Source organism: Sardina pilchardus, chromosome 9 (genome assembly GCF_963854185.1).
Source record: "Sardina pilchardus chromosome 9, fSarPil1.1, whole genome shotgun sequence".
Taxonomy (NCBI): domain Eukaryota; kingdom Metazoa; phylum Chordata; class Actinopteri; order Clupeiformes; family Clupeidae; genus Sardina; species Sardina pilchardus.
In genome coordinates this window covers 1,447,556-1,467,404 of record NC_085002.1, presented here as the reverse complement: position 1 = coordinate 1,467,404, position 19,849 = coordinate 1,447,556, and the positions used below count along the sequence as shown (strand labels likewise).

The 19,849-nt window shown below is 42.6% G+C and overlaps 2 protein-coding genes across 2 annotated transcripts; one reads left to right on the top strand and one right to left on the bottom strand.

Annotated features, from left to right (window-relative positions):
- Positions 1-1,819: 1,819 nt before the first annotated feature.
- LOC134092230 (mitochondrial intermembrane space import and assembly protein 40-B-like) lies at positions 1,820-5,823 on the bottom strand. The gene is made up of 3 exons (XM_062545028.1): positions 5,631-5,823; positions 4,148-4,468; positions 1,820-3,488 (listed from the first exon to the last, which is right to left on the bottom strand). The coding sequence occupies exons 1-3, from the start codon at positions 5,659-5,661 to the stop codon at positions 3,166-3,168; spliced, it is 675 nt and encodes a 224-aa protein (XP_062401012.1). The 5' UTR covers positions 5,662-5,823; the 3' UTR covers positions 1,820-3,165.
- Positions 5,824-10,098: 4,275 nt separating this feature from the next.
- On the top strand, positions 10,099-18,862 carry LOC134092631 (major histocompatibility complex class I-related gene protein-like). Its single transcript, XM_062545647.1, has 8 exons — positions 10,099-10,216; positions 12,403-12,660; positions 13,265-13,489; positions 14,599-14,871; positions 15,120-15,245; positions 15,357-15,402; positions 15,783-15,811; positions 15,977-18,862. Exons 1-6 carry the CDS (start codon positions 10,159-10,161, stop codon positions 15,386-15,388), a joined length of 972 nt encoding a protein of 323 aa, XP_062401631.1. The 5' UTR covers positions 10,099-10,158; the 3' UTR covers positions 15,389-15,402; positions 15,783-15,811; positions 15,977-18,862.
- The last annotated feature ends 987 nt before the right edge of the window (positions 18,863-19,849 follow it).

The window sequence follows — 19,849 nt, the reverse complement described above, 5'->3', positions numbered from 1 at the left end:
CCTCTTCCTCTTCCCACCACTGGAGAGGACGAGACCCAACTCCTGCTCTGCTCTAGTGGTCAGTCTCACGGGCTGCTCAGCGTTGTGCTGTGCTGGTGTCCAGAGGTCTGTTGCTCTTGCTGTGATGGAGCTGCTGCTTCAGGGCTACAACATATGTCTATACGTGTGTGTGTTTGTGTGTGTTGTGTGTGTGTGTGCTCAGTGTTCTGTTGGTTAGGTGAGGTCGAGGTCCATCTCTCCAAAACTCAGAGCGTCACACACCTCCCCCTCACCCCATTGGCCAGACGCGCTCCTCTTCCTCGGATGGCGACCAATGGGGGCACCGACGGTGACCTGTCCCAGCCGTAATCATTGACTTCAGGACGCCTGGTAGGCTTGTGTGTGTGTGTGTGTGTGTGTGTGTGTGTGTGTGTGTGTGTGTGTGGTTGGCTTGTATAAGGCTGGTAGGCTCCCGAAAACAAACAGCCAGAGCTCAGGCCCCTCTCAACCAGGCAGCCATGTAACTCAGTTACACAAACTGGCAGCAACCTTACACAAGCCAATGACACACACACACACACACACACACACACACACACACACACACACACACGCACACACACACACATACACACACACACACACACACACACACACACACAAGCCAATAACACACACACACACACACATACACACACACAAGCCAACCACACACACACACACACACACACACACACACACACACACACACACACCTTTGGACCTGCTGTCTCTAGAGCACTTGGGCCTGGATGCTACTATTCTTTCACTAGTCACAACACTCTTGATGATTTCCAGGATGGTCCCCTAACTGCGCAGATGAGGAGGTTAATTTACCCGTGTGGACGGATTAAAGGCATTTGGTTGCTAAATGTCAGAGTTACTGTTTACACGCTAAAATGTGAATCTGCATAAGCCACTGAAGGTTAAGACGTGATCAGAATGAGAGTCCGCCGTCATATGCACCTCACATGGTGTTAATATAAAAAAAAAAAGTTACTCTCATCATTTCATGAATTTGTAACTGGTATCTTGACTGTTCACATATTTTGTTTCAATGTTTAAAAAGAGCGGTCACTCCAACTACTTGGACAGGTACTGTATGGGTTTACTTGAAGGACTACAAATGTCCAATACTTTACAGAAGTGTAAACACCCAATGATGTACAGAAGTGTAAACACCCAATAATTTATAGAAATGTAAACAACCAATTATGTACGGAAGTGTAAGTATTCCAAAACATGGATAACTGAAAAATGATTCAGATGCCGAGTCAGATGCCAAGTTACTGCTCAGCTGATAAAGACAGAAACAGAAGCACATTTATTTACTTAAACTAGGCCCAGTGAGGACAATATCATAATAACTGCTGGAGAACAGGTCTGTGTGCCCTATGGTGAAAAAACTGAACCTATAGGCAAAATAATAATCTTTATTTTATTTGTACAAAATATAATATAATTCCTCCATGAGGGCAAGCTTCATGCCATACACACTTCAACATTTATTAATAATTTATTATCATAATTTACAAAAACATTTTCCATACAATTACCTGTGTAGACAGTCTTCATAGGATTTCCTGGACTCAGTGAGGATTCTACAGTCAGGAGAGACTGACAGTGGAGATTCCCTTTATTGACGACCATCCCCTTCCCTCTCCCTCTAGCAAGACCCATCCGCTGCCCTCTCCCTCTAGCAAGACCCATCCGCTGCCCTCTCCCTCTAGCAAGACCCATCCCCTGCCCTCTCCCCATCGTGACGGCCACTGCCTTCCCCAGACCCTCCCTGGCTCCTTCACACCCACATTCCCCCCTTTGACCATACAAGGTCACATCTTGCCCACACAAGGTCACATCGTGCCCACACAAGGTCACATCGTGCCCACACAAGGTCACATCTTGCCCACACAAGGTCACATCTTGCCCACACAAGGTCACATCTTGCCCACACAAGGTCACATCTTGCCCACACAGGGTCAGATGGAAGAGCAGTAGTGGAACAGCGTCACCCTTTCAGAGATCCACTACTCTAATAGATTAATAACACTAAAAAAAACATCAAAAGTAAATCACAAAAACACAAAATAAAGTCACACAAAACTAATGGGTGATGTAGATGGACTTTTGAGACACGTGGAGACATCACTGGACAGTGGAGAAACACACATAGTCGTATTAAACATCAGTCATGGATATCTCACAATCCATGTGGCACACATCAGAGCTTTCAACATTTATCATCGAGTTCACAAGGTTCCCTACATCATCGAGTTCACATGGTTCCCTACCATGTACAGTACAGGCATGTTGGGGATGGTCCCATAAGCATGCACATGTTTCTTTGTGTGTGTGTGTGTGTGTATATACAGTATGTGTGCAGGCACATCCAAGAGATAAGTAATGTCCTAACAGATGGAGAGGGTGGGCCTGGAGTGTCCAGATGGACAGATGACTCTGATTGTCTGTTTGCTGTGTTGAGTAGGTTTCTGGGTGACGCTGTTTGCTGTGTTGAGTAGGTTTCTGGGTGACGCTGTTTGCTGTGTTGAGTAGGTTTCTGGGTGACGCTGTTTGCTGTGTTGAGTAGGTTTCTGGGTGACGCTGTTTGCTGTGTTGAGTAGGTTTCTGGGTGATGCTGTTGAGTAGAGTGGGTTCTGTATGATGCTGTTGTGTTGAGTGGGTCGGCTGTTACGATGCAGGAGTTTCTGAGGGGTGCTGTTGTGTTGAGTGGGTCTGCTGTTACGATGCAGGAGTTTCTGAGGGGTACTGTTGTGTTGAGTGGGTCTGCTGTTACGATGCAGGAGTTTCTGAGGGGTACTGTTGTGTTGAGTGGGTCTGCTGTTACGATGCAGGAGTTTCTGAGGGGTACTGTTGTGTTGAGTGGGTCTGCTGTTACGATGCAGGAGTTTCTGAGGGGTACTGTTGTGTTGAGTGGGTCTGCTGTTACGATGCAGGAGTTTCTGAGGGGTACTGTTGTGTTGAGTGGGTCGGCTGTTACGATGCAGGAGTTTCTGAGGGGTGCTGTTGTGTTGAGTGGGTCTGCTGTTACGATGCAGGAGTTTCTGAGGGGTACTGTTGTGTTGAGTGGGTCGGCTGTTACGATGCAGGAGTTTCTGAGGGGTGCTGTTGTGTTGAGTGGGTCTGCTGTTACGATGCAGGAGTTTCTGAGGGGCGCTGTTGTGATGAGGTTTGGGTTTGTGGGGGGTGCTGTTGCGTTGAGGTTTGTGTTTGGGGGTTTGTGTGTGTGGGGGTTTCAGCCTTCCCTTTCTCCTTTGAGTAGGCGTGCGGGAAGCGGCGGAAGCAGGCCTGCATGGCGCGGAGAGGCTGCATGCAGTCGGAACCCTTCACCTCCGCATCACTGAAGTGGAAGCAGCTGAAGGCTGCGCGGAACTCCGCCCCACAGGGACCCGTTGCCATGTCGTCCAGACACGGACACTCCCAGTTGATCTCGCCAGTGGGCAGGATGAGCCCTTGAGGAGGAGAGAGGGAGAGATAGAGAGAGAGAGAGAGATGGAGGAGAGAGAGATGGAGGATAGAGGGAGAGATGGAGGAGAGTGGGGGGAGAGGAGGAGGAGAGAGGGAGAGAAGGAGGAGAGAGGGAAAGAGGGAGGAGAGAGAGAGAGAGAGAGAGAGAGAGAGAGAGAGAGAGATGGAGGAGAGTGGGGGGTAGTGAGGACACCGACAATTTATTACGGAAATTCATATTCATAAATAAGCTGTAAAGTCACTCAGACTTTTATTTTTATTTAAAGGATATCGACTAATTATCGCCATCATCAAAATCATAAAAGTCATTGAAATATTATTTTTTGTCCATATTGCTCACTCCTAACACACACACACACACACACACACACACACACACACACACACACACACACACACACACACACACACACACACACACACACACACACACACACACACACACACACACACACACACACACACACACACACACACACACACACACACACACACACACACACACACACACACACGCACGCACGCACGCACGATATCCTCCTTACACCCAGTCTGTCCCTTTCCTCCAATCTCACTCATGTTGTCATTATTCTCCACCACTGACACACTCACACACACACACACACACACACTCTCATCACACCTTTCGTGTTGTCAGAGTCTTTCTCCACCACTGGATCCGCCCTGCTGGGAGTCTTGACGTCCACCGCTGGCTCTGCAGAGCTGAGAGTGTTGACCTGCACCGCTGGCTCTGCAGAGCTGAGAGTCTTGACCTGCACCGCTGGCTCTGCAGAGCTGAGAGTCTTGACCTGCACCGCTGGCTCTGCAGAGCTGAGAGTCTTGACCTGCACCGCTGGCTCTGCAGAGCTGAGAGTGTTGACCTGCACCGCTGGCTCTGCAGAGCTGAGAGTTTTCACCTGCACCGCTGGCTCTGCAGAGCTGAGAGTCTTCACCTGGTCTTTTCCTGAGGAGCAGAAGACATGTGGTAAGACACACATCACTATATCTAGATATTAACATTCTTCTTCACACACATGGGAAGGTGGTGAGTGCGAACTCATAAAGGTTGGGTTGGAGATCCTGGGAAACACCGCCAGAAAAGATTTTTACCGTATACAGCCGATCAATCAACACGATCGATATTCCGCCCCTGGCCCCCAAGACTGCTGTTTCTATCTCTCCTGCTTCCGCTCTACGTCTGCCGGGTCCAATCACAATCTGGCTTATCCACCCGGTGCACCCAGATCGTTGGTCTGATTGGTTGAAGGACTATCCACATGTACGGAGTCATTTGATTTGAACTGTGCCCATTGATCACGCCTCTTGTGCAGTAGAAATAAAGCACAGACTCCCCAGACTAATGTTCAATCTTAAAATATTGAGCTTAGTATGGTGATAGCCAGACTAACCCCACTTTCCCCAGAGCTAACTTGCAATGCAACTTGCATAGGTTGACAGCTTCAATTAACACCCGGATCTCCTTATATGCGCAAAGATGGCAGCTTTGATTCCTGTTTACAGTGGGTGAACTTCACAGGTCTGAATGCAATGCTGAAGACGCTTCTCGTTCACTTTAAAGTCTTATGACATCCGTTGCCGAATTAATTGTGGTTTCGCAGAGTTGTTTTGTTCCCGTCCCCTAGGCCTACGTCAAAAAGTTGAGAAATGTTCAACTTTTGCTGCACCGACGGACAACAACGCAAGGCACCAGACAATCAAATTACGGTTGTGCTTCACGGCACCATGGCGCACACCCCCAAACTGTAGGGAAAACCCACCGGCATGCCATGCGGTAAAACAACGCAAGCAACAAACAGCAAAGCATATACAGACAGTATTTGTGTTTAGGCAGCCTACTGTACTAACCTACAGTGACCTTGCGACGAGAGACAAAGTAGATTTACTGCCCATCAGAATACTCGGTGGCCATAGCGTTCGCCTACACTTGCACAACTCGACTCATCCTACTGCCTGCCTGTATGGCTCCGCGACAGAACCAATGTGAGCGCAATGTTTATCGGAAGCAATGTTATATACTAGGTGGAATATGTAATGCTGAATACGTTATGTTGAACTGAGTTGGGCATTACTATGTATGTGTATGTAATGGGAACAAGTGAACTCACCGTCCTCGGTGACCGCTGGTGCCATTGCCATGTCGCTACTGAAGCTAGGCTAAAAGAGTAGGCTACATGAAAATATGTGTTCAGCTGATAGGTGTCTCACATTGAAGATAGATGACATAATAACCAGACTTAAGTTTAAACACCATCTTCTCCCAAGCACCTAACCTAACAGTCTTCTCCTGCACCACATGGGTTATCCTCCTGTCCCGAGCCTTGCACAAGCACAGTCACAAGCAGCGTCATGACCGCTGAACAACACTACCAAAATAAAAGTCCTATGTTATGCAGTTCGTTTACTGTAAGAGGAGGCTACAATAATCTTTGAATAATCGACTGACGATTGAATACACTGTTTGTATGAATAACACTCACATGTTTCAACAAAATATCGAACCAAAGATAACTAATAATTAGGCTACACACGTGAAGTTGCATTACGGAAACAGATGTAAAAGTCCTTAACACAGGTGATTTCACTAGCTGGACAACCTACAGTAGGCCTAAACTAGGCTATAACCAGAGAATGCCTGGCTATAACACAATGATGTCTTTACCATAGGGTCTTTAGGGCCTATGTATTTTTTATTTTTATAAAATAATGCAAATACCCCCAAATAGTGCTTTCAGATGTTAGTTTCTGGATTGCTCAATGATGTATATTGAAAGGCAGTGAAAGCAAGAAGTAAAATGGAAAAATAATTTGGTTTGCTAAAAATCCAACTAAATCCAACTACCGGCTGAGAGTCTTTGCCCTGATCTTATGTGATGCACAGGGCCACCAGCAGATGGCAGCAGTGAGCTAGGAAATGTATGCCTGGAGCAGAGCAGACAGGTGCCTCATTGTGAGCAAGGAGACACATCCGCATGGTGAAGAAACAATGCAGAGGCAATCTGTTTATCTATCTGCCTGTCTGTTTATCTATCTATCCATCCATCTGTCCGTCCATCTGTCTGTCTGTCTGTATATCTACAGTGCCTGTATAAAGTATTCAGCCCCTTGGATATTTCAACGTTTACTGCTTTAATAAATGGAATCTTGATCAAATTTCTTTGAGGTAGGGGTGGGGGCATGTCCATGAATGCATTGGTGAGTGAGGAGGGAAATCTTGTACTCAATCCTGGTGGAGACCGCAAGCCAGTGGAGTGAGTGGAGAATGGGGGTGATGTTCTCGTGTTTCCGCACTCTCATCAGGATCCTAGCTGCAGAGTTTTGGATGTACTGGAGTCTCTGCAGACTCTTGCTAGGGATCCCAATGAGAAGTGCGTTACAGTAGTCCAGTCTGTAGGAGACAAAGGCATGAAGCAGCTTTTCGGCAACTGAGAGAGAGAGATTGGGGCAGAGTTTGGATATGTTACGGAGGTGGTAGAAGAAGGTCTTGCAGAGGTGATTTATATGGGCTTCAAATGTGAGTTGAGAGTCCATCTTTACACCAAGATTTGTCACTGTTGATGAAAGGGGGATGTTGGAGCCAGAAAAGATGATGCTGGTTATGGATGATGATTTGGTCTGGTGGGGAGTGCCAACCAGGATGGCTTCTGTTTTGGAGCTGTTTAGTTGGAGAAAGTTGTGCTCCATCCATACCTTTATCTCCTCCAGACAGGTGGTGAGTTTTGATTGGGATGACTGTGAGGATGGGGTTGCAGCTGTGGCATTGACATAGACCTGTGTGTCATCAGCATAGCAGTGGAAAGAGATGTTGTGACGGCCGATGATTTGGCCAAGGGGAGTGAGGTAGAGGATGAAGAGGATGGGGCCGAGTACTGACCCCTGGGGGACACCGCAGGTGACTGTGTGTGTGCTTGATTTGGAGTGACCCAGGGAGATGTATTCTGTCCGGTTTGTGAGGTAGGAGCTGAACCAACTGAGAGCAGTGTCATTTAGTCCAGTGGTACAGTGAAGCCGGTTGAGAAGAATGTCATGGTCGACAGTGTCAAATGCAGCAAAAAGGTCCAGGAGGATGAGGAGGGAGTCTAGATAGTCAAATAGCTTTGTCATCGTTTAAGAACAAGATAGTCAAATAGCTTTGTCATGTTTTCATTATGATAGTTTATTCTTTCAGTGTTTTCCAATGCAAAAAAATCCCATCAGAACTCGGTGATACTACCTGAAAAAACTCAAGACAGCACAGCCATTTGAAAACTGCCATAAAGTTACACATTGCTGTAGTTAGGAGAGTAAGTGGGTACAAGACACTGCATACGTACAGTATAATTTCACATTTTTACTGCTCTTTGCAATTCTACAGCATTGTGACAGAATTTGATGACTATAGTTCGACAATGTTGTATGTAATGGCTCATGCGATGAAATGAAGACTATTAGTTTTATTGGGAACGACTCAAAGACTATTCAGCATCCATAAGAATAGTTCATTTTACAGTTTTTCTCAGTCGCTTTGGTGCATTTCTCGAATCATCCTTGAGATTGGCTAAACAGTAAGTGCATTTCTCAAAACTATTTGTACAAATAGCTGAACACCATGGATTACCTGCAAAAGCCAGTTTCTTGCTCAAAATTCTTAGTCCATCTCTCAAAACGAAATATTTGTGTCAATGAACATGTCAGTGCATCAGAATCACAAGTCCTTGTGTCATTGTGTACATATAAGACAGTCAAATGGCTTAGCATGTTGTCAGTATAACAGTGTACCCTGGAGGGATGTTCTGATGTAAACTATATGGCTAAAATGTTGATGACAATTTTTGTAAATTGTAGGTTACACCATAGTGTATGTGGGAGTTTGATCGACAATATTCACATTTATGCTTTTACTGTTTTTTACTGTAATTTGTTGACAGACCCTGTCATTGTGATACTGAAAGGAAAAGACAGCACTGCGTAGTATAAAGGGAAAAAAGTAAATAAGATTTGACCATAGGACAATCTCCTTAGGGAAAACGGTAACACTTTACTTGATGGGTTCATTCATAACACATTCATAACAGCTGTCATGAACTGCACATGAAGCATTCATGACTGTTTCATGAAACATGACTCAACATTCATACCAACCCTTTCATGAATGTGGAAGACAAAACGTCAAAAACTTGTCAAAATAAAAGTCCAACAATCGCAAAGCAGCATTGCTGTCTTTTTTGTTTTAGCCAATCTGATTATGTCACATCTTAGTCAACGGGGAAGTCCAGTGTCTAGGAGAATTTAGTTTTTTGTTTGTCTGTTTGTTTATTTTATGATAGTAACCTCTGAAGAATGCATAATTGTCTACACCAATGACTATATAGATATATAAAACAGGAATGTCCAACCATTCAGAGGTCCACAGATGGTCAGTAGTTCACTTCCCAGTATGATGGATTCTTCACAACTCGTATAGTAAAGTGACATTTGAAGTAGACTTCATAAAATATTCATGAGATGTTTACAAATGCTGGAGAGGATTCATAATACCCTGTATATGGATTACTAGATGGTCGGACTTTTATTTTGACTAGTTTTCGTCGTTTTGTCTTCCACATTCATGAAAGTGTTGGTATGAATGTTGAGTCATGTTTCATGAATCAGTCATGAATGCTTCATGTGCAGTTCATGACAGCTGTTATGAATGTGTTATGAATGAACCCGTCAAGTAAAGTGTTACCGGGAAAACTGTATACTGTAGGAATTACAGGGCAGTCTTCCAATACCTCCTGACGGTCTTTTGTGCCAAAAATTGTCATATGACAACATTTTGCATGTGAAGACGTATACCATGAACTGATGCCTAAATGTTGTGGGGGTGAGACTATATTCAGCAGAGAATTGTTCATAATAATTAGCATGGATGTACCAAAACATTTGCAACTTGCTCAAATAAATGAGAAACAGTTTTTTTTTGGTGAATATATTTTTAATTGCTTTCACATAAACAAAAGAAAACAAATTTGATGTGCACGTGACGTGACACAATGATGTGAAGGTTGAACATCTCCAGAGAACTACTCCATCCCCTACTCTTGCAACTTTTGTGTATGCTTGTATTGTGCGTCAGTGTGTGCGTAAGTGTGTGAGAGTGTGTGCGTGCGTGTTTGTGTGATGTGTGTGTGTGTGTGTGTGTGTGTGTGTGTGTGTGTGTGTGTGTGTGTGTGTGTGTGTGTGTGTGTGTGTGTGTGTGTGTGTGTGTGTGTGTGTGTGTGTGTGTCTGCACATGCAAATGTGCGTGTCTGCGCATGCGTGTGTGTTTCTATTTGTGTGTGTGTGTGTGTGTGTGTGTGTGTCTGCACATGCGAATGCACGTGTCTGCGCATGCGTGTGTGTTTCTATGTGTATGTGTGTGTGTGTGAGTGTGTGTGTTATGCCACTTCCTAAAAAGAATAATCTGTTGTGATTTGTGGACAATGCAATGTGTGGACAATGAAGCTGCATAAACAGGAAACAGAACACCACACTCACGAGCTGTCACATGAGAAAAATATCGGTTTCATTTTAGCCTTTGTTCGTACATATCTGCCCACATTCCTTATAATGAACTGTAGACCAAGGTCCTTATAGCCAGTCTTCCACGGGCAGCTTGACAGCTCTGGAGTCCAAATGGCTGCTCTAGTATTGGCTATTCTTCTTTTCAAATGTTTTCTTTTCACTTGGGCTGGTGAGTTTTATACTAATTTCTTTGATTGTTTATCCGGCTATATTAAATTCCGGTTTCAAAGGAGAAAATAAGTTGATCTTAAAGATAGCGACCAACGGGGACATGTGTCACATGACTGAAGATAAACTCCAACCGAAAAACTATCCACATAGGCTACGTAACATTAATCGTGGAAACATAGCCACCAAGAATTGTACATCTTAAGCAGAGATCATAGAGCACTAAAAAACACTGAGAGTTGATATTTTGTCACTAGCAACCTATATCTGTCCTGTCAAATAGCCTACAGTGGTATTTACACCTCTGAACAAACCCATTCAAGGAGAAGGCGACGTGTGTTTTCTTTCATTTGTCTTTCCCGGCTGGGACAAATGAAACAGCGGGGGATGACTGAAATAGTCCTACAGCTTAAGCTACTGTATGGAAACTTCCCACACCTTCAATGTATGACAACTTGTTATGAATGATACTTCAAATACCTAGGCTATGTGTTTTGATTGTTGCTGGGCTATAGCCTATACTCTACCTCTTGGTTCATATCTGTTGACAACTCATAACACCGTCATGGTAAAGCGCCTATCTCTCGGAAAATACCATGCACTATCCACGATATTCCGCAGCCAACAATGGGGGTCGCCATGACACCGAGACGGTTTTCTATTTCCGGCGAAGCTGCATTGTATCTGTTTTAACGTGACGGTTTACGGTGCTTAACATATCATAACGCATATAAAAGTCAACTTTTCTATTTTATATCGGTTATATGTGATGTAGTATATACATGCTGAGGGCAGAATTGTCAACATTTCGAAAGAAATCTAAGTTGAGGCATAATCTAGTTAGCTATGGAGAACGCACATGTTAACAGAATGAACGGAAGTTGAAAACAGTATCGTAACCATCGCAACGATACATATTTCCGGGTTAAGGAAAGAGGTGGATACCAGTAGGCTAATGCATGTTTCAAATTATATACTCTTTCAAGTGCAAAATGTTATTTCACTGTGTTTTTACATGGTCAAAGCCACTGCACATCCAAATAAGTGCCCTCTATGATCCACAGGCCGTCAGCCTCCATTATTAATTTAATAATTAATAATGAGTTAATAATGATTTTAATAAAAAAAAAAAAACGCTGATGGAGTAGCTAGCCCACTTTTGACAATCAAATATCGTTTAACGCCTGTAACTCTGTGACAACAGGTCAGGACGTACTGTAAAAGCCAAAGGAAGTCATTTGGCGGAGCAACGGAGATTAACATGCTCTATGTTTTGTCCAATTTATGTCTGTCTATGATCACATAGATATGACACGCATGTTCGATGAAAGAAGCGGATCGGATCATATGGACAAATATATCACATGGACAAATCATGACATTCCCCGAACATGATCAACTGCCTTTGGTGAAAGTGCTTTTAAAGTTTTTGCACCCTCATCCTGGTATAAATTGCAGACGCATCTTAAAGGTAACATACAGTAGAATGGAAATCATTTTTTTCTTGGTTTTCATGAATTATGAGAGGTTGTGCATAAACAAAGAGCTATCATGAACATGCGGCATGGTTGTGCCCTCTTTCATATGAAAATCTTGAACTTAGAAATAGACACTAAAATATGGGCGAATTAGAAAAGAGCCTGTGATGTCAGACATCGCAAAGCCATTGAAGTTCAATTGGGGTTACCAAGGAGGGCGCCATTTAGTCAAACAGACCATTTCAATACCCAGCCTAAACATATGGTTTTAATTAGTCTTGTAAAGTTGAGTTGATTTTTTTTTCAATTTTTAATCAATGTTGAATACTATTTTAACATCAGAGAACACAATGCAATACTCAGTTCATCCATTCTATGTCCTCTTTAAACTAGACCGCCTACCATAAATGGCACAGTTTAATTTTTTATTTTTTTTGTCATATTCAGCTGCTCATTCCATGATAAAACTGTAACTGTTTAGTCCTTGGTTAAAATATAATGTATGTTTTTTTTTTTTTTGGTCCTTGGTTAAAATATAATGTTTGTTTTTATCGCACAAAAGTGTCTGCTAATGACTGCAAACCTAAACACAAATAAGCGCAACTTTCTGCGAAATCCCTGACTGTGAAGATAGAAACAAGGCTTGTGTCATGCTTGGTGCCACGTTGCACTGGGTATAAGATGGTTGTCTTTCATTTGTATTTTTCAGAAATCCATAACCTGTTTCGGCATTGCACAGCCATGTCAGGAATTAACAACTTCCCGGATTACGTGCAGCGTCAAGTTGTTGACGGTCAATACTGTAGCAATTATAGCAGTGCCATGCAGAGGAACGTCCCAAAGAATATATGCTTTAACGACAGTCTGAGTCCAAACTACTGGGATACTAGCACTAAGGAATCAGTGATGATGGAGAATGGAATCACCGAGTACTTTACATTAATAAAAAAGGACCGAAATGAAACTGGTGAGTGGGCATACACAGATGCACTTTATGTACTCAAGGGTTATAAAAGTATTTTAGCATATTCATTTGTATAATGAAAGCACAGTTTTTACAGCCATCCGTCTATGTTCACTTGTGGTTCCTTGGCTATCATTTTGGTAAAAGAGCTAATGGGCATCTTTAGAACACTAAACACATAGGAGGTGCCTAATGCTGAGCTACTCCACTTAAGTTAATCAATCAATCTATCTATCAATCACTCAATCAATCACTCACCTGTGTGTAATTGAATTAGGCCCACAGCACCCCCAGAAGGCTCAACAGTGGTATAGATTTGTGCCCTCAAAATCCCGAGTAATCTCCCTGACAGGGCAAATTGCAGATCAGTGTGTCAGCGCAAGTATTTTGTTGACGGCAGCATGGAGGGAACACAATAAAGTATACAGATGCATATATATAAATATAAATGGTTTGACTACTTTGACATACTAATACCCACTGAAACCCATATAGACAAATCTTTAGAGAAGCTATGAAGAACTGCAACTGAAACATAACACAATAATATCAATAATATCTTACCATTTACGGTCTACTTCTCTCTTTATGTGCCTTATATCTTCAGTGGGAGTACATGTATTCCAGGCGATTCACTACTGTTGGTGGAATGATAAGACTAATGAAACAGGTTACTTTGTAACACGTGCATACGATGGAGTTGCCCTTATTGGACTAATGGCTCATGCACCAAAAGGATTATCCGGTGAAGATGAGTTCCAGCGTAAAGAGAAGTGCTATAGAGAGCTAAACTATTATGTTACGTATGCGAAAAAATGCTTGGAACTGACAGGTACAGCATCACCCACAATATATATTTGTTAACCAGAATCAGTTAATGTCTATTTTGGATCTTTGTTTTTACCTACTGCATTTTTCGATGATAACATTATCATTAAATATATACAAATATTTCATACTACATGGGGTGTCTTAAAGGAACACTTCACCGTTTTTTCATATTTAATAATGTTATTCCCTTAACTAAGATGAGTTGATACCTCTCACGTTTCAATGCGTGCACTCACTGGCTCTGGCGCGCGGCGCTACTTTGATAGCACTTAGCTAGCCCAGTTCATTCATTAGGATCCAAACAGAGATGAAGTTAGAAGCAACCAAACACCTCCATGTTTTCCCTATTAAAATACAATTACACGAGTAGTAACACGACCAAGTATGGTGAGACAAAATAAAACATGGTGCATTTCTAAGCCGGTAAAAGGGATAACTATATTGTGCGGTGGCGCAGTAATATCCTCATTTCAAAGTGAAACTGAAAGTGCTAGAGTGAGGATATTACTGCACAGAGTCTAAGTGCTCCCAGTTGTTTTTCCGCCACGCAATATAGTTATCCCTCTTACCTGCTTAGAAATGCACCACGTTTTAATTTTGTCTCACCATACTTGGTCGTGTGACTACTCGTGTAATTGTATTTTAATAGAGAAAACATGGAGGTGTTTGGTCGCTTCTAACTTCATCTCTGTTTGCATAATGAATGAACTGGGCTAGCTTAGTGCTATCAAAGTAGCGCCGTGCACCAGAGCCAGTGAGTGCACGCATTGAAACGTTAAAGGTATGTATCAACTCGTCTTAGTTATATATATTAAGGGAGTGTTCCTTTAATGTCCTGTTCACACGATGTTGGACATTTTTTGCTTGTTAATTAAATGTGTTAAATTATCTGTACATTAATTTATTGATTTGTTCATTAATGATTTATATATTAATGTAGCATCATAATATCATACATTAGCATGTGATTCGTATGACTTTGTCATTTTTGTTTTATGTAATAAATTATTTAGTGAATTGCAATTTGAATGGTTGTTTAATGGTAATTTCATTAGGATTACAGTTCATTGTTTCCTCTTTCATATCACTCTTCATGTCTTCCTCCTCTAGTCGCCCCAGATGTCTCTCTGTTCTTGAGCTACTCTTCCAGCTCTTCAGCGGTGTGCCACGGTACAGGTTTCTATCCTAACGGAGTGAACATCACTTGGAAGAGAGATGGACAGGTGATGGAGAATGTGAACTCCACACTGCCCAATGGGGATGGAACCTTCCAGAGCAGAGCCGTGATCACTGTGTCACCTGAGGAGAGGAGGAAGAGCCGGTACACCTGTGAGGTGGCACACGAGAGTGGACTCATCATCAAGACCCTGCCTGAGGAAGAGGGTAATGGAGCACGGGAGCCTTGACTACCACACTATAGAATTTCATGGTCAAAATAGGACACTAGGGTGAACAGAGCTCTCACGGAAAATATAACCTCTCCTAAAAGATCTGTGACTTTTCTCACTTCCTGAAAATACAAAGAACAGTGTCAGAATCATTATTTCCATTTTGATTTGATGTATTAATTGCATTTGTTTTTATTTCTGAATCACAGTGTTCTTTCTGAAGTGACTCCTGATTTCTTCCAGGTTCTGGGATTGTGATTGGGTCTGTGATTTTGGTTTTTTTGCTTCTGATTGGGGCATTAAATGTGGCATTCTTTTGCAAAAGAATGAGGACCCAAAATGAGACTGAACTTGCACCACAGAGACAAGGTGAGTCTGGACTGGTCAACTTTGCAATTCTAGTCTTCATATCTATATTGTTTATTTGGTTTACTTCTCTATTGCTGCATCAGTGGTAATGTTAATATGTTTTGTTTTCAGAGACCAAGATGCTGCCTCTAGAGGCTGTGTGAAGTTCTCAGATCTGGTAAAATTTCTCTCTCATTATCTCTATATTTCTTTCTCATTATCTGTCTCTCTCAGGATCTCTCTTCTTTTATTTCGGTCAGCAAGGGAAAATCAACTTATGAGTTTGATCATTTAGTGGATCAGTGTGTAGTTGTAATTGTAGCAGCAGCATCCACACCACATCCAACTTGAAGTTCTGACCCATGATATTCTCCCATCTCTCTCTCTCTCTCCCACTCCTGTAAAAGAATATCTAGACATCCGATAATGTAATTCCGCTTTGAAGGAAGGAGGAAGGAAAGAATATCCCTAGACTCGCAACATTTTAGAAATAAAATGCTTTTGATGTATTTTGTCACTCATTAAATCTTTGTTTTTGGTGTTTTTGTGCTACAACAGAATGGATCTGATCGACCTCTGCTGGCACAGTATGTTCATGCTTTAAAGTAGACTAAAGTAGACTGACACTTGCCACAGCTTTTCACCAAGAAACCAGAGATACTGAATATCTGTAGTCAGTTTAATCTGTGTTTCACTTTTTTCAAATTTAGTGATTTGTTTAGTCTAATATGTAGTGTTCTGATTCCTTACAGGCCTAACAATGTTCCAAGGTACAACGCGGTTGAGTAAACCTAACCTGATCTGGATTTCGCCCTGCAGCTCAGGCTGGAAACCTGCACATCTATCTCTCCTGCTTCCTGTCCACGTTTGCTGGGTCCAATTACAAACAGGCTTATCCACAAGGCATACTCAAATCGTTTGTCTGATTGGTTGAAGGACAATCCAAGTAGCCTGGCACGCCCTCCCAGTGACGTAGCCTAACACCTTCGGCGTTGCTGTCGCTGGTCTGGCCAACTGCTCATCGGGCAGGATTTCTGAATTCCGGAAAACTGCGGAACTGCCCCCTTTGGTCGAGAACCAATCAACTTTGAGCAGCTCCAACGGCTCTGGGTAGAGACGTGTTCAAGGCATGTCATTAGTTTAAACTCGGCAAACCCCTTTCTGACTTCGACCAGTAGCAAATCGAGGCACTTAAAGGAGGCGGGTCAACCAAGCGCTTGGGGGCAGCCGTGGTGTACTGGTTAGCGCATCGGGCTTGTAACCGGAGGGTTGTCGGTTCGATCCCCGACCAGTCCACTACGGCTGAAGTGCCAATGAGCAAGGCACCTAACCCCTCACTGCTCCCCGAGCGCCGCTGGTTGGGCAGGCAGCTCACTGCTCTGGGTTGTGTGATTCACCTCACTGTGTGTTCACTGTGTGCTGTGTGTTCACTAATTCGGCTAAATTGGGTTAAATGCAGAGAACTGAATTTCCCTCACGGGATCAAAAAAAGTATATATTATTATTATTAGAAACCGTTCAACACAGGCTCTTGGTCAGACTAAAGTCTCGCAGAGCCTTTCAAGTCGATGGCAATCAGGCTACAATCCAAGTGTCATTTGAACTATGTCCATTGATCACGCCTCTTGTGCAGTAGAAATAAAGTGCAGACTCCCCAAACTAATGTTCAATCTTAAAAGATTGAGCTTAGTATGGTGATTGCCAGACTAAGGTTTCCCTGTAATAGCCTACATGGGAGTTAGTCTGGGAGAGAGGCCAGAATCCTGGTTTTGTCAGTTAGCATTTTTTTTCTTTGCTGTTTCTTGCTACTCAATAAGAATTGGGAGGGTGCCTGGTGATATCCCTTGGGCGATTCCTGATATTCAGCCGCACAGTTGTCCATATCACTTCAACCTCATGTGCCCTTTGTTTGGGGCGGTGCGGTGGTGGTATAGTTCTTAAGGCGCTGGCTCAGGGCTTGCATGCAGTAGCCAGAAACAGTGGGGTTCAACTCTTGGCTTCCACTGTTGTGCCCTTGAGCAAGAATTCTATTGATTCCCATTTCTACATTCTATTACAATATGCTGGAGTGAGATTGAACATTAGCTATTGGGTACCCAAGGTTATGGGGTCCAAGGCCTTGATCATGGGATGATTCATGGCATAATGCTCCCTCAGTATTTTTTCTATAGCATATGACATTTACAGTCCTGTAGCACTTGACCATTCAAGTTCCTGAACTTAGCTCCTTCTTTTGTCAGCTTTTGGACCCTTTCGGCTCCCTCAGTCGACATTCTCCAACTTCAGAGATGTCCTGAGGGAAAAGAGAATAGTTGGATCGGACACTTTTAAGTTAGCTATAATGTGGAATACTACTGTGACAAAAAGTAGAAATGGGTTTGCATTTCATGCTGTCCTCCCAACAGGGCAATAATATGGAAGGTTTTTTTTTACGGAAACATCGCTATTTAGGCCAATTTTAAGAGCTTATAGCATGGGCTCTACTTTTTTTTTATGTTTTGAGGTTGTTCCAGTTGCTGTAAAATCCAAATCTCTATGTTTCAATCAACAGGACATCAATGATGCTGGGTAGGACAGTAATTCCAGTAATATTTAAAAAAAAAAAACACTGAAATGGAAAATTCATATTACATTAAAGGAGTCCTAGAATTCAAAACCACATTCACCTTGTTCCTGTTGAATTTAGGCTGCGAGCAGTGTCCAAAGGACAACACCAAAGACTTTTCCGCGTCCCCCGCCTGCTTTCGTATGCAAATTGGGAAATAGAAACAGCCGTGTTGAAATGCTCCAATCTGAACAGAGCTCAGATAACACGTAATAGGGGCCCATCCCCCTTTAGATACACCCCCTCTCATTTGCATACCTTCGATTAATAATTCTTGTTAAACTGCTCTTACGATGCTAGTATCTAGATATGTGGTCTATGGCAGAGACGTTGTAATGCTAGCGTTATTACAGCTAACTTTGGAGAGTTACTATACTAAGAAATGTACTGATAAAACTTACCAATCTAACACATTCATTCTGTTGGGGAATCTGCTGCACTTCATCTTCATCAGATCCTTCCTCTGACTCGGTTTATACATGTACGGCTGTATTCCTTATTTAAATCCATTGCTGATAGCTTTATCAAAGACTTTGGCTTTATTTACCAGCAGTAAACATAGTTTCACTTTGCTCTAGCTTCAGACCGGTGGATTGAGCCAATCAACTTTCAGGACATATCGGCCAATAGACCAATCAGCGCGCATCTCATTTGAATATTCATGAACTTGCTGAGTGGGCGGGAAAAACAAACTGTTTCATTGCAAGGCTTATTTATGACCTTGTATTAGGCGATCTAGCAGTGCTCCTGGGGCGTTTTCAGCCCCACAAATTTACATATGACATTATTTAGGCTGAAAGATCAATTTGTAATGGTCAAAAAATGCGTTCTATGACTCCTTTAATGAAATAAGATGCCAGGCTGAAAGTTTCCTTTAGTTTTAAGATATAGGGGACCGTTGAAACAGTCATCTGAATTTCCACCTAACCAGTCACTGGTCATTCAATGTGCTTTACTTTAACACAAGCAAACAGCTAGAATAAGCATAGAAGGGCAATAGTCAAATAATAGTTTTAAAAGTAAAGATTAAAAAGAAGACATAAATATCTATGTCTGTATTTCACAGGTAATACCATTCTGTCTTGTTTCTGAATTTTACCAGCCTGATCTCACCAAAAGGCTTAGAATGTCACGCCGGTTTCTTAAGTCATTTGGCGTGTTATTTGACGCATTTCGTGCTTTTGGCGTATAATGCCACGCTCTTAAGCGTCCATTTACTTTCAATGTGTAGGGAAACGGCGTGTCTATTTACGCCCAGCAAAAATGCTGGGACAGTTTACGCTAAAAGCCTTAAATGCGTAAAATGGGACGCCAAATAGCTTTAAAAGTGGCGTATCATTGTACGCCAAGCCGTGAGATCACGTTGAATTTTACACGTGGTGTATTTTGAATAATTATGAATAAAATCAAATCTGTCTTGGTTGATTCTAAATATAACATTGAATAAAGAATTCAAAGAAAAATGTTTGACTCAGGAAAATAACTGCCTGGCGTAAATTAAATATATAATTTACATTTATTGTATATTCATACACACATTATGCACTTAATGTAGGTGTGGCAGTGTGCAGCCCTGGTCCAGTCTAGGTGTTGAGAAGTCTGATGGCTTGGATGGGGGGAGTTGGACAGTCTGCCCTCTAGTGCTCTGTTCTGGTCACTGCACTGAGATAGGCACTCTACCTTCAGCTGTGCCTGCAATCACAAAACAATGTCAATGCAGTCTCATTAAAGAATAATCTATGGCTCAAGAGATGCAGGATATTTTCTCCAGTGATGAACAAAACCTTTACATGTAAATGTCATGGAATGCACATAAAGCACAACATATCTCTGTGAGGAGCAATGAGGAAATATGCAGGTGCTCCACAGCGGTCCCTCCAGCAGCATGATTTACACCAGAAATAGAAATCCCCTCCTTAAAGGGGACACTTCACCCATTAGCATTAAGCTTTGTATCTTTAGAAAACCAGTCATGTTTTTGAATGGTCGTGCATCGATCATTCCCTCAGTTTGACTTGAG